At 36.2% G+C, this 15,963-nt stretch overlaps 1 protein-coding gene across 8 annotated transcripts in view; it reads left to right on the forward strand.

Moving 5' to 3' along the window:
• The window catches only part of ARB2A (ARB2 cotranscriptional regulator A), a 254,123-nt gene that overhangs the window by 173,631 nt on the left and 64,529 nt on the right, over window positions 1-15,963 (forward strand). For all 8 annotated transcript variants that reach the window (XM_072922382.1, XM_030258929.4, XM_072922384.1 and 5 more), the window contains 2 exons: window positions 9,805-9,921; window positions 13,018-13,102. In XM_072922382.1, the coding sequence (XP_072778483.1) occupies window positions 9,805-9,921; window positions 13,018-13,102 (202 nt within the window). The remainder of the gene's footprint in view (window positions 1-9,804; window positions 9,922-13,017; window positions 13,103-15,963) is intronic.

The following is a 15,963-nucleotide window of genomic DNA, read 5'->3' on the forward strand; positions in this document are numbered from 1 at the left end:
GCAAGCTGATGCCCAGGTTGATGCAGGATCACTGAGCAGGCCAGGAGGAGGAACACAGAAATACTTCATGGCAGCAAGACAGCATCTAAGACACCCACCATGTTTCTATCTCCAAGGATGCTGAGGTGGAAGTTGTATGTTGCTGCAGAGCCATGTCTTTCCAGATGTGATGGAGAGCAGGTCCATGTCCCATGTCTTTGAAGGATGGAAAGTCGTAGCTTTCTTTGCCATAAAGCTGTGCCTGATAGCTTCTGTCACAGGACGTGGACATTTAATTATGAATCTATTCTGTACTCTAAATTGGAAGATCCTTTTCTGAATAATTTCTTTCTTTTTTTTTTTTTTTTAATATTATGTAAAACTGTATTTTATATAGTTATACATCCTTTGCTTCACAAAGCCCTTTAGCATATGAAGTCTCTCCAAGGAAAGTTGTTAGTCTTGTTGCTACTTTCCCATCTCATGAGTGGCTGGAAAACCTTGTTGGATATCTGATGGCATGTCCAATGTCTGATAAAGAGGGCTGATTTTAAAAAATCCAATTTTTTCTTCTGATTTACTGTTTTTTCAGACTTTGAAGATATCAGTCATATACTGAGGTTGAAACTAGATGATAAAGAAGGTGTCTTCCAACCCAAACCATTCTATGGTATTGTGGTCTGTTTGTCATTTGGGTTTATACCACACATGCACATAATTTTTTTGGTGACAGAGAATGTAAGTGGCAGCAGCATTTTAGTGAGAAAGAAAAGCAAAGCTCCTGCTCTTCTCTTTCGGCTGCCTGCAATAAAATAGCAGTTTGTCATTCCCTAATCATAAGGAGAAGTTTGTGTAACCTCAGAAGTTTCAGTTTCCATGCCTTCTTGCTTCAGAGATGTTGCCTGTGGACATACTTTTCCTTTCTGAAGTTACTAAGAGGTTATAAGAGTCAAAACTAAGGCTTCAAAGGACAGGGAGAGTGAATGTTGCATTATCCTTTGTCTGAAGTGGAAATCCAGCTATGTTTAAATAACAAGGATGTCAGACTTCATGTCCACCTGTGAGGTCCTGAGCTTAACACTCAGTTTGTCTCATCTTCTGTTTGTTTTTTATTTTTTTAAAGCTGGGCTTCCTTATAAAAGTTAATATATAAGTTGATATGTTTCTATGCATATGCATGTATGATAAAACCAGGGCTATTTCCTAAATAAATGACCAGTCCTTTTTCAGGTAGAAAGAAATCTAGATCTAGATCTAGAAATCGGTGGAGGATTCGGTCTTCTTGGTGTTAAACCAGTGCAGTTTCCTGTCCAGCTATAAAATTAAATACAAGAAACTAAATTATTTCCTTGAAAAATGCACCAGCATGAGATTTGCATAAAACTGTAATGACAGTTTTCCATGTACCATTCAAACAGAGGCAATGAAGAAACAATGTCATTTTACCCTGATGTATTTGATACTTAACATATAAAAACAATTATTTACTTGATTGTTTCACATTCATTTCACTAACATGATTGTTCACTTTTACACTGAGTTCTGGATTTATGCATTTATTGAAACATGAGAAAATTACTTCCATAACTTACTTCAGGTTATGTTTTTCATTAGATATGTACCATTACCTTTGTAAAGGTATACTATCAAAACAAAACTCCAAGCCCTTGTATAGTTTAATTTTCAAGCCTTGTTTATTATTGGTTGTGTTACATACTGATTTTTAGGAACAATCTATTTCAACTAATTTGTCATCTCAAAGATTTAAGATCACTGTATTCTATTTATGTTTATCTGAATAAGAAAAATTACAGCAACCTACTTATTCTGGCTCAAGGCTTTTAGATGTTTTCACCCTTGTAATGTGAAAGAGGAGCCTAACAAGATAGGCTGAGAGTAAACAACTAGTTTTATTCATCCATTTTGTATGCATACTGGGTTTTTAGATAGAACAGAGCTGTTCCATTGTAATTTAGGAGATGTTGAACTCAAGCAAGTACCTTAGGAAGAACTTCTTTTATATCTACAAAGGATTTATTTCTCCCCGGCCCTGCTGCCTGATTGGTGTGAAATCAGCCAAAGCAATTATCACTGAGACATTGACCCAGGCTTGAAGCCTTGGGGCTGAAAACAGTGGCAGTTTGGAGTTGGACTAGAGAGCAGCCACATCCCTCAGATGGGTGGAACAGATGGCTGAGGTTGTTAGCAACATCAACAATCCAGCTTCTATCTGCTGCTGCCCTTCAGTGGAGCCCATGCAAGCTGTGAGCTACTGCAGAGAGTCTGACATGTGGCAGCTGAAGGGGTCATCGTAACTTGGTCATCTGCATCCTGAGACTGTGCTCCTCCCTGAGACTGAAACGTCCTCAAAGACTTTTCTCTTGTAAGTTCCCTGGTAGAAGCTTCCTAGTTTTCTCAATAGCAAGAAAACTGATGGAGTTTGAAAATTTACTACAGTTTGTTCACTGATAGGTCTAAGGGAGCATTTGGCACCACGCTTTGATGGGGCACCTGTGAAAAAATATCAGTTGGGCTACACTGCTGCATGTCAGCTGTGCACTGCTGGTCTTAAATGCTTCAACGGTCTGCAATGGCTGCAAGATCAGGCTGGAAATCTGACCTACACTTACACAAGGAGATGTTCAAAATTATAGCTTGTAGTTTGGTCATGCCCAGAGCTGACTAAGACTGTGAAAGTCATTGTCAAAGCTGAGCCCAGGACAGCAAATCTGGGGTATGAGGCTGAGGACACTCCCAATTTCAAGTAGAGACAACTCTGTTTCCTACTCTATGTAGACCTTGACCTTTCTTGATACTACAGCAGTTCAAGCTTTCGGTCATGGGTCTAAATGGCTCCTCTTAGCACTTAACTATTATTTTATCTTTATTGTGTTCTGATCAGGTTTGCTTTTGATTTTATTTATTTTATATTCTAATTTATTTTAAAGTAACTATTTTTTTTACTTAAATATTTAATTTCTAACTAGGCATGGCACTCAAATAGCTGTCCACTGTTACAGAAATCCAGATAAACCAAGAGAAAATAAAGCTATGACTTGCAGCCAATAAGGTTTTATTAGCAAAGACTGGAAAAATCCTTCATCGTCACAGCCAAGATAACTTTGTTAATAAAATCCCCAGGGCAGGGTTTGCCAATAGACGACCGGTCTTGCTGGCTGAGTTCATGTCATTTGGAGAGCTCATGCAGCCTCCTACCAGAAAACCTCCTTCATTGTTATTAAAAGGATGCTGCTTACACAGACACATGGTAAAGCCATGTGGTAAAGCCAGAGCTGCAAAGAATGTGCTGTGCTGTAGGTTTGGTGTGATCACATGCTCACACCATCTTGCACTACCCAAATCCAAATTAACTGTCAGCACAAAATGAAATAGTTTAGTAAACTATGTGATTTTACAAGTAGGATTTTCCTAGGGCTCAGGTACTCACAGTGCACATACACAAACTATCTTTAAACAACCTTGCTCGAGTATCAGATGCTCCTCAGGGTTAGTTGTACCAAATACTGCGCGTGATAGTTTGAACACTCTCTGGCAGCTTAAACTGACCCTTGTGGAGCTCCACTTTCATAAGATTGGACTTTTTTTTATCTCATATGTTAGAGGCAATCTAGCAGCTAGCTGCTGCTATCAGCAACATAGGAATGTTAAGACGTATACTGATCAGGCTTCACATTCTGTACCTGGATAGGAGATAGGTAGAAGCTGTTGGCCCTTGAAAACTTAATTTTCATGTCAATGAGATCTCCCCAGTTTGAGTCTCCAAACTTGGGACAGCAGACTCCAGCTGTAAGGAGGGAGACCCAACTGGCTGACTCCAGGTAGACTCATCTGCTCCAAACCTCCCTTTCTGATCATCACTGCAGTTCTTGCAGCAGTGCAAAGGTGAGTATCTCAGCAACCTTAATTGCTGAAATGTCTTGAAGTCCAGTGAAAAATGGATTAATTTTTGTTTGCGTTAGTTGAATTTCTAATGGGAAGGAAATTCACCAAACCCTCTTGTCTAATGTACACTTTTCACCTGCTAGCACAAAATGTTGCAGAATGCCAACATTTTGTGCTCCAGAGACTAGAGGATCTCCCTGCCACCAGCTTGTTTTGCTTTTGTCTGCTATGTGCAGGAGGTAGCAGACCAATTCAAAGATTTTTGTCTCCATGGTGCCATACCAATTTGTGTTATGTGATGGGCTTTCTGTTAACCTGCTGCATTTCACTCATGCTAAAAAAATTTGTTGGCTGGTTTGTAATTGAGGTGAGCCAGCAATCCTACCCATAAGCCCTGCCACACCTAAACTGCCTGCGTTTGGGAAATTAGTTGTTTCTCTCATTATTGCACAATCCTCAAAGACTTTTCTCTTGTAAACTCCATCATAACACATTAGGGTCAAGAGAACAGGAAAATTGCATTATGAAGTTTAAGGTTTTAGTATAGCTGGAGCCTGAGGCTTTCTACAAGAGAAGCATGAGTTCTCTTTGCACTGTTATACCAGCAGAATTCTGTGTACAGGTTTTTTTAAGTTTTTAGGGTTTTTTACTATGAGCTATGCAAAAAGGAGATGACTTTTTAAATCTTGAGCTATTTTTTATTTAAATATTTTTCTACTCATGATTGATTTTATGAACTCACAGCCCCAGTGTAAGGTGGTAATTTTGTAGAAGTTCTGCAGGAGAGATTGGTTTGCATTGTGAACTTTGACAAGTCCTAGACTCCAAATGCTTTAAAGCATGTTCATGCATTATTACTATTGTTGCAGTGTGATTTATTGCTATAGAAAAATATCAAAGTTGCAGATGTATCATCTAGTGGATGTTTGCACAAAATATCAGCAAGTATTCTCATACTCTGAAAATATTCATTCATTCTCTGATTGTATGTTTGAAGGTATTTTCTTTTGCTGTTTAAAAACTGATGTGTATCAGGGGCTTTGTGTATTGCAAGTAGGGATTTTATCACATGTACAAATTCATTTAGGGAAGATGATTGCTGTTGCTAATTGAAAATGAAAACTGGTAGAACTTTGGACTGTTTTTTATTTTTGCTTTCTGCTGTTCGAGCATAGTTGCCCAGCAATTCTAATTCCTAATGAATAATATTTTATGAGGGCTTGGGGATCTAATTCCATTTTAAGATGTGCAGAAAATTTAGGGTATTTCAGAAATTCAGGAATTCTATTCAAGAAGCAGTGGAAGGTCTTAGGAATGCCAGACCAACAAACTTGCGCTACGGAATATAGAATTATATACTTCCTGGTGAAGAGAAGTTTTTCATAACTGAGGAGAGGCTCAAGTGCTGCCAGGCAGACAGACTAGTTAATTAGTTTGTATGAGACTGAGTGAAAGGATGGTTGAAGAGGATGTTGATTGTAGACTGGTAACAAGCAAGTTACAAGGAGAGCATATAAGTTACCACAAAGAAATCCAGGTGCTTTTCCAAAAGGAAGTAAAAATTTCCCTCTTGCACACTATTCCTATAGTGTGATTTCCTCTCTCCTCCTGTTAACCGTTGCATTTACAAATATTTCAGTGTCCAGCTGAAGCTGTTTTGCTTTAGTGGAATGCCTACTGCAAATTCATTCCAAGTCTGGAAAACAGCGAGGACTTTTGGACAGGGGCTTCCAGTTGTTTCCTCTGGAAGAGTTCTGCTTGCAGATGCCAAAATTTCTTAAGAGTGTCAAATCAGTATGATGCAGCTGGATACAATGGAAGACTTGCATCAAAATTATGTTGCTCCAAGTCAAATGCTTGTTGTCGACATGCCCATTGAAGCCCAGTGCATACCATGTAACACCATGCCACAACTGAAAATGCTATGGAAGACTAAGAAAGTAGCTGAATGGTTTATCTCAAAACTTCAAGAGAAATTAAAATTTGGATGTGTTTTTAATTACTTTTTTAATCCATTTTTCCTCATTCCTAATTACAGACAACTCAGAAGAGTAAATATTCCGTGAACATGAAGTGATGGGTTTTTTATTTGATTGTATGAACCTGCAAAAATAAAAGCCTGTAAAAATAAATAAATATTTTAACTTACTTTAACTTTTTTCAGAAGTTTGGATTTTTACCTGTTTTAAATGTTAGAATATGGGATCAGTGGCTCTAGGATTTACTCCCACAGCTCTTTACCTGTAAGTCTAATTGGTACTTACATGGATTTTCATGTTGTCTTGTTGGCAAGATCAGACCTTTGAGTCCTCTTTTAACACATTCATGCTTTCATTTGACAGGACTATTGTGGCATAAAATATATACCAAAGGCATATTTTATCATCTGTTTTGACTATATATGAATGCTAAATATACTGCATAGGTACTGTATGTGTGAAGCTATGTTTTATTTATACACACTGCAGATAATGCAGGTATCAACCTTTTGACATTAAAATGTTATGATAACTGTAATATAAGCTTACAGATTAGCAGTAGACTACTTATTAAATTGAGCAACAAATAAGTTTTTATTACGTATGAACATAAGGAATGCATTTTTAGGGATTTTCAAGTTCTTGCATATGTAGCTCTTAGAGCTGAATACTTCTGCAACTAGATAAGATATTTTCCCTTCCAAAGTGAAGAAATAAATTTTCAATCACTGAGATAAAGAGGACTTTCAAAAGGATGCTTGAATGCTTTCTAACTTGTTGCAAGGAGAACTGGTCTACAACTTGTCATTCTAACGGAATGAAATATATAGTGTTGGAATATGGTTAATAAGTTACAAAATCAGAATTTACTGTGACTACGAAGAAGGAACAGAAGAAAAAAGATAAAATGGAAATGCCTAAAGAAAGAAGCATATTGGGAAAGTCTAGAGGACCCAGAAACATGAGTGATGTAGTAATACATGAGATCCTATTTACATATAGTAGAGAAATGCCATTTTACCTACTTCTGGTTGTAAATGAATTATTGGAAGGAGTATAAGGGGAGAGTGAGCCATTCAGTGATGAGGTTCAGAGAGAGCTGTCCTCCTGCAAAATCTAGTCAGATAAGAATAATTTACGGTTTTTAAATGGGCATTGAGCAGGAAATTAAGTAATTCCTAGGCTGTGAAAATTTTCTGTCTGTGGAGTTTACTGATGTAAGAAGATTATAAGCCATGAATGAACTTCAGAAAAATTTCTTAGGCCTTTGTTTGCTTCAGTAAAAAAATCATTATTCTAAAGAAAAATGTCTTAATTTTAGTATTCTTAGTAGACTGTGGTCTGTTAAATATCTTGAGTTTTAGTATGTCCACCTCAAAAGACCCTACAGGCTCCATGGAATAAAACAAGTACTGGGAAATGTAAATCATGCATCTCACAGTATCCTTCCCTTGAAATCTAGAACAACTTCATGTTACATCAAATTTGAATGGTATTACATTTTTGTTTAAAGTCAGTCTATTTACCTTTACAATTTTATTCCACTCATTTAACTTTTAAAATTTATCTTAATTCAAAACTGATTTTAGAAAAGAGGAATTGTTCTAACTGTGAGCTATTAATCCATTGAATCCGAAGCATTTACTGAATATTGAAGTATCTATGCCCAAAAGTACATAGACTTCTTGTATCTTCTTGCAGGGTAAATTATCATCCCTGATAAGAGGGTCTGCTGCCTGAGCTTAACCTGGATCTGTTCTCCTTGATTATTATTATCAGTGAATGTCCCATTGTAGCAGTAAACTTGAGCTCCTCTCATAGAAGCAAAAGTGTCTTCAGTTTGACATGCTCTGTTGTGACATTTCTGTGTCATTGAAACATGGACACGTTAGACTTCTTGTTTAAGTGAAGATTATACCCTGAATCCTTTCCACACTTGATGTGTTGTTTTTGTCTCTTTCTTTCTAAGTTGGCTCAGAAGGGCATGGATGCCTACCAAAACTTTTTTCTTCTGGGCTGGATGTTAAGAAATCTGTTTGTGAAGCTCAGTTACTCCTTTTGATCCCTCTTTGCTGCTGCATCCATGAGACCTTGTCCTAACCCTAGCACTGTGGCTGAGTTATCAAAAAACATCACATTGTCAGCCTCAGTCACTTTGCTGATCATTGTGAAGGGAATACGATTCTGCAGGCATCTACAAAGCTGAATGGCAAGCACCAGGAGCATGTTGGGTATTGCATATTATTTTTTATATATTATATGTTATCTGAAAAGTGAAGACTGTATGTACTATATGAAGAGAGATTAGAAAGAAATGGTGATCAATGGCTGCCAGTCCTTACATGTGCATAGGGAAATTGAGAATAGCAAACCTGAGATAGGTCTGGAAAAGAAAAAGGGAACTGCACCTTTGTATTTTCTTGTGATTTGAAGAATAAGGTGATGTTCTAAGATGAACTGAATGGCTAATTTTCAAAACAGAAACATGGGACACAGTAGCTTGAGAAAAAAACTGCTTTTCCACAGCGGAGCATATTTTTTATCTTTGCTGGTCATTAAAAGTGCTTCTGAATACAAGCCGTTCATGGAGGAAGTCATGCTGAAATACTCTGAGCTGGTGGTGATTTTAAACTTCACGCAGCATGTAATAACTCTGAGTAATTGGTAGGTATGTGAGCTTCAAGGAGAGTGATATTTTTGCACTTTTGCCTGTTTAATCACAGTGTTTTGTGGAAGACACTGCAGCCGAATGAGTGCTAGAATGCACAGCACTGGAACACAAAATATTAGTGCATAAGGTGTTGTTTAAAATACTTATTGAATGTACAGCAGGGTTTAAAGCAAGTTAGGTGTGTGTAGCTGACAGGTCTTGTTTTTAGATACTGTCTCTTTCAAAAAACTTTTTTTCTGGTAGGTTTTTGGAGTTGTTCTTATGGCAAGGACATGGAACAGTGAGTTCAGAGGTGCAGCCTGTGTGCTGATAAGCAGTTACTAGAGCATGAAGAATGAATACTTGATTTTTAGAAATGTAATAGGTGTTACATTTATACACAGGGAAGCTTAAAAAAACATTAACTTTATTGCAGCATACACAGTGATAATGACACCAATTGTGAAATGCTGGTTTTGTAAGTATAATTTATTGTGCTTTCTTTGATCCAGTGTTACAAATTAGGATCACTCATGTCAGGAGATTAAAACCTTTTTGTCTGTCTTTGATATCAAACTATTCTTTCCTAGTACCTTTTATCTTGCATAGCAGTGCTGAACTCCACAGCATCTTTGTCAGTTCACTTGTGTTATTTGCAGCAATAATTTAATTTTAGAACTGATATTATTTAGTCATATTGTCATTTGCAATAACAGAGGGTCTTTAAAATGTTAAGAGGCTTTGGTGTTAGCTGAGTAAGCATATGAATAAGGGAGAAGAGAGAAGAATTTCGGGACCATGGTGAGCGTGCAAGATAGCTAAATTGGATAGAAAAAGAAAAAACCTATACAAGTCGAAGTGAGATTGTACATCAGAAAAACTACAGCAATCTACTGAAAATTAGTAGATGATAGTCATGAGAACCTTACAGTGAACCACAGGTACCAGCTTCCCTGAAGAACTGAAATAGGAACTTGGAGAAGCTTGTAAAAGGTGTCCTCAGGGAATCTTCCATTTTTTCACTATGATACCTTTAATCCTAGAATCGTCAAGCCACATGGAAAATAATAGGACTGAATAGTTCAGTCACTTAAAAGTTAGTATTTTTTTATCAAAAATATTAGGTGTTTCTGGTTTTTCTGTACTTGTTAGGAATTGTATAAACTTTAAAACAAGTGAAATCAAGTAGTGAATCTGTATTGCTGTTTCTTTTTAAATTTAAGATTATTTTCTCTGAGTAAGCAGACTCTGTTCAGTAAAAGCAATTAATTTAAATACAATCTTTTTTAACAGATGATTCAACGAGAGGCAGAAGTAAAGAATAGGGTAACTGCTGTGGCATTGACAGACTCAGTTCACAATGTGTGGCATCAAGAAGTTGGAAAAACTATTCGAGAGTGGATGCGAGAGGTAAGGCCCTTTTTTAAAAAGAATTTGAGTATGTACATCTGTATATGGCTGAATAAATATGTCTTGGTGTGAAAGACAGCATAATACAAAACAGTGGAGATCATGTATCCATACCAGCCATTAAAACAACCAAGATTAAAGCCATTTCTGTACTGCCAAGTTAGCGGTCAAAATACTAAGCAGAAAGTCCAGTGTTCCTTCCTGATGCACAACAAAACATAGAAATGCCGAGACAGCCCATGCAGTGCCTGATACCTGGAGCAAAGTCCTGGGTGCACCCCATGCTGCTAGTTTGATCTGGCAATGGTGGAAAATCTTCTTTAAGCTCTTAATGACTCAGTTTGATGATTTGCACAAATGGCTTTCTCTTAGCAGCTTTTTGATATGTAATTACTCCTGTAGGACTTGGCGGCTCTTAAACTTAGCTATGAGGTTGATGAGATTTTAAAAATCGTATTTTAAAGTGAGACCAACTAAACTCCTGTTTATGAGTCTTGTCCTTACCAGATCAGGCCCATCTCTGTTTTCTGAATTCCTATGGCAGAACACTAAAACAATAGGTGCACAGAGTGAATTTAAACTAGTAACATCCCAAACTTTCTTTTATACTTGACTTTTTCTCATGGATTTAGTGAAACTTCATGTATACAGTGTCTATTCCTAACTTTAACTTAAAGTTTTATAGGCCGTGACTGATGGGAATAGAGGGTCACCTGGGATGCAGCCTGACAGCTCTGACTTAAGTGTTAAAAATATAAAGAATGGTAACCCCTACAGGCTCTGTCAGAGAAATCCCCATTTTCTTTATGGGAAATCAAAACCTTAAAATATGTGTTAGGTAGTAAAACTGAAATTTTAAATCCTGTAATTTGAATCTGACAACTACATTTTTCTTTAAGCGTTTAGTCTGAATAAGAAAAGTGCATTACCTTTAATTTCATTTGCAGAAAGTAGATGATAAAGAATAAGTTAAATGATTAATGGCCTAAAAAGTGGATGGAGTGTCATAACTTACATTAGCATTAAAAATCTCCTATAAGAAAGAAGAATTTTACATATGTGAAATGTGGCTGAGTGGTATTAAGTCTAGCATATCACCTGGATATCTCTTACTTTAATCAGGTTTAAGGCTAGTGGTAAAATGAATAATAATTAAAATATACACCTAATCGCTGCCTGTCTGTAGGACTAATTGCTGTCATTGAAAGAATGAATTGTTAAAATAAAGTAATTCTTCATTTGAGCTATTTCTCCTGTATCACTGGTGGCGTATTTTTAGTACCTATAGATGTCATGATTTTTGAATTTATTAGGAGCTGTGATGAATGATAAAACAAATCATCCATTTACATATCTTGACACTGCTTTCGAGAATACGTATTTCTTACAGACAAGTGTCACATTGTATATAAAAGATAGTTAATTGTGTGCTAATCTTCTGTATTATCTCCAGCTCTCTGATGTAGTGTTCTATCAGTAGTTAATATTAATTTTACTTATTTCAAATGAATGTAATACTTCATAAAAATTCTACTTCTTTTGTAACTTCTACCACCTTACATTTGCAATTTCACATTCAGTGTTAATTAAAATTACACATGCAAATCATAAAATTATAATGCTTTACTACTTTAAATCTTAAAACCTTCATGAAATACTTCAATTTTAACAGTTTTTTACTAAATATGTTATATTACTGGATAGTGTGTTTGTTTTTTTCTTTTTCCATTGAGTTCAATAGTTTCATTGATCTACTGTTTCTTACAAAAATCTGCCATGCTTTGTGAACTTCACTTTCTAATCTCATACAGCAACCCTTCCTTTATGTTGTCCCTGCTCTCCCTGGTCCCAGAACAGTAGGGTTGCCTTGACAAATCTATTCAAAAGCCATTCCTCGCCCTTTATTGGTGGGGACTGAAGCCTTTGAAATTCTCTCCTCACTGCAACGCAGCTGACATCTTCTTCCAGACAGAATGAATTAAGGAAATACAATAAGATACTTTATCTACCAGTCAAGGATCTTTCCACAGTGAGGACGGACTCCATGGTGCACAACTAGGGCAGCAAGCATCTACAAATACACAATACATGCTGTTTACCAGAAGAGTATTTGTCCATTTTCATTATCATTAACTGATGATATTTTTTTTTAGAAATCTGTCTGAAAATCGATTGGGTCTTTCCAAAAGGTTGCACGTTTTTTTACCTTTTCCACTTAATGAAGTTAATCAGGTTTTCAGAAAGGAAAAACTCAGATTTTTAATAGAGCAAGCTACATGGTTCTTGTTGTTCAGCTGGTAATCTTATTAAAAATGTAGTTGCTTTGTAATTAAATCTTTAGTTCAGTAGATTTGGTGTAGTTTCATCATATTTTATTGAAAGCATATAATTTAATAGTTCAGTTTATAAACTACTCTGATTAGATACCATTCAGAGCAAAACATTTAGAAAATTCATGGTAAATTCATCCTTCTCAGAGGTTCAGGAATGAAAGGTAAATGTAAAGGCTTTGTGAATATAATTCCCCAGAGACCAGTATTTGCCTTTTTTTAATGTTCACTCGCATTCATCTCAGCTATATTTCCAATTATTTGAATATTAATGTTATATCTTGATGGTTTCTGTTTAGTTATAGTATGTTGTTTCGTATTTTCATGAATGTTCCTTCCACAGTGTTTGCCATCAAAATACCCTGGAAAATTCTGATTTCTTAATGTTAGCAAATGAGCAGGCTCAGTGTTTATACCAACACCTGTTTATATCAACACCAACTCAGAAAATCTTAAAGCTTGTAGTTCAGGCACTTAATTGGTCCAAGCACCTACTCAAGTCCACTGGCACTCAAATACACACTTAAAAAATATGATACTTCAGCACATTACAAATCCGCTGAATTATGTTCTTACTTAGCATGAAATTACAGTATTTCATCCTCAGTAAGCGTAAGTTAGTGTAGTGTACTGTCCAGTTGTTATTGTGACTGCCGCGTAAATTCGTTTTGAGTAGTTTGATGTGATCGTTGTCCTCACAACATCTGCATTTATTTTTGCTCTGAGTTTTTGACTTATGCCAAGAATTGCCTGTCTGCTCTTACAGAACTGCTGTAACTGGGTGTCCAGCTCCGAGCCCCTGGACACATCGGTGGAGTCCATGCTGCCAGACTGTCCCCGTGTCTCTGCAGGTACACCCATTTGTTTGCAGTAAGCCAGTGTGCATGTTTATACACAGAAGCAGCTTGTTCATTTAAAAATGCACTTGGTTCTGACTGCATTTTAACCTTTCTACAGCCAGATGTGGCTGAAGCATATGACTTCTGATTTTTTTTTTTTTTTTTTTTTGCTTTGCGTGGGATTTAAGTTGTCTGCTTCATGCTTGAATTTTTCTAGTCTTCCTTTCTGTTTAAGTAATTGATGACATTATATGTGGGAGTCTGAGAAAAATAATAGTGATAACAAGAACTGGGAAACTTATAGGTCCTTTAATAAATATCCAGCTCTATGCTGGCAACAAAGTTTTAAAGAAGTACATTAATGAAAGTTACAGTTAAAATAAATGAGCCACTTTCCTGAACGCTGAATGCTGATCAACAAAGTCTAGTTTACATAGCAAATGATTTGCAGCATCCAAGAATGTTGATGTGAGTTTTCTGTTGTTTTGGATATATTCAGCTATGATTTTTCATTATTGAATGATAAATTTCAATGAGCACGTGAAATTATACAGAGACTTTAGTTAAATGTGTGATATTTCCAGAAAGTAGATCTAGTCATCCATGTAAAAGGAAAATGTCCAATCTCTGCAGGTAGGTAATCTAAAATACATAAAGCAGTTACTGAGCTTGCATGCTTGATTATCAAGTTTCCTAACAGCCATAGGTAGCATATTTCTGTAGAATATAAAACCAAGTTCAAAGGAAGACACTGCCTATACAATATTCATTTAAAAGCTGAAACAATATTTGACCTTGCTCTTTGGGATGCAGTAGTTCGTTTGACAAGTTAGTTTCATATCTGTCTGCATTTGTGAGGTTGTTAGTGAGATCTATCTAACCTTGCAGATGAAACTGAGTTTACTACAGGATATTTTTAAGGTTTGGAAAATATAGCACTACTTTGAAAGCTCACAACAACCATTGATTTTGATTACATTTCTGCTATGGTTTGGAATCAATCTGTGCAGAGCCTCCACTCTGTACAGACACATGCAATAGAACTGACATTGTTCTTTCATGCTTTGGAAAATGATATATTACTAACATTTTCCTAGATTCAACATTCATTTAGCAACTTTTTGCTCTTTTAGGGGAGATTAAACTGCAGTTTAAAACAAAAATATTATCCAGGAATGAAATTCTTTAAAACAATATTCACTTCCAATCTCTGACATCTCTGTTGCTTTTATGAAAGACTGCATGTTATAGTGGTCATTTTAGTCAGGTAAATAAGGACTTGGTTAGCAACTGGTCAATATTTACTGTACACTGGCCAACACTGAAAATAATCCATGACAGCATCTCTTCCCTTTCTTTGTATTCACCTAATACAAATAAGCTAAAAGGTATTCTATAAAATAAATCTTAGGTGTTACTTGAAAAACAGTGATGCTTCATTGGAGTTGTAAATAATAAATCTTGATTTTACATTTCTGTTGAAGATGGGTCACAGTGGCCTTAGTGTTTCTGCACCACTTAATGAATTCCCAAGCTGCACTGAAGTGGTAGAAGAATTAATTTAAATGGGGTAGGATTTCAGCCAGTAACAGTTGGGTATTTGTATTCGGTGCATACACTGAGATAAATTAAGATCACTAATATCTTAGATGTTCTCAACAGAGATTTTTGACAATGATTTAATGTAAGGTAACTATTTCCAGGCTAGTTGTTTGTAATACAAATATAGTTTAAAATAATGTAACTTCATGTGACTGCTCCTGAATTATCAGCTAGCTCATATGTTTTTTCTTATATTTCTTGTAATTATCTCTTACATAAACAACTGTAAGACATTTACAGAGAACCGAATCAATAATTCGTGCAGTATCTTTATATAAGCAATGGTATAAACCTGCATTAGGGTAATAGGTAATATATTTATTAATTATTACTAGATGTAGGGGCATTATTGTTTAATGAGAAATATTTTATTTCACTCTTTTGAGAATTGAGGTACAGAAAAAGTGTGTCCACACTCAAATCCTGGCAGCATTGCCCTTGGTATTGCAATGAACAATGACAGCAATCAGAACAATGACAGATCTTTTAAAATAAACCCTTTGCAGTAGAAATATTCGTTTCTATGCTTGGAAGCCCAACTTTTATCTCTGTTTACACTGAAAATAAATTCAGAAATAACTGCCTCATGGTCACATCTCTTGAGCAGCTTTTCCTAAAAGGGTCTGATATTCAGCCATTCAGTATACTAGGTTTTACAGGCAATCCTAGTTAGTGAGCAGTTCCTACTGCAGATTACCTCACAGTCTCTTGCTTGCTTTTCCCTTAAAATCACTAAAGGCAAAATAAATTACCATCAAATTGGAAAAATTATTTGTATTTCTGGATAGAGTTGTTAAAGCTTTTGATTAAAGAATTCTTGAGGAATTAAAATGTTTTCCATAATTGATTCATTTCTTACTTGATTAGAAAAATGAATGAATACACTTTAGTAATTAAATGTTGAGAGCATGTCTGGTTTTGTGGCAGAAGGTACTTTGTGGGTCTCATCTTCAGGGTCTTTCATTCATGTCTCAGGAATTTGGTTGCATGGTGGTGTCATAGTTTAATATCTTCTGGCATCTTGTTGGTGACATGGACAGTGAGTTTGAGCGCACCCTCAGCACGTTTTTCAATGACATCAGCTAGAATACTGGTAGGAAGGTATGTCAGCCAGAGGGATTTTGAGAAGTGGGCCTGCAGAAGAGAAGTGGACCCCATAAAATTCCACAAGTCCAATTGCAAGGTCCTGCACATGGGTCAGGGCAATCCCAGGCACAAGTACAGGCTGTGTAGGCAGTCAGTTGACAGCAACTCTGAGAAGAATGATTCAC

This window comes from Taeniopygia guttata, chromosome Z (genome assembly GCF_048771995.1).
Source record: "Taeniopygia guttata chromosome Z, bTaeGut7.mat, whole genome shotgun sequence".
In the NCBI taxonomy this organism is placed as follows: Eukaryota; Metazoa; Chordata; class Aves; order Passeriformes; family Estrildidae; genus Taeniopygia; species Taeniopygia guttata.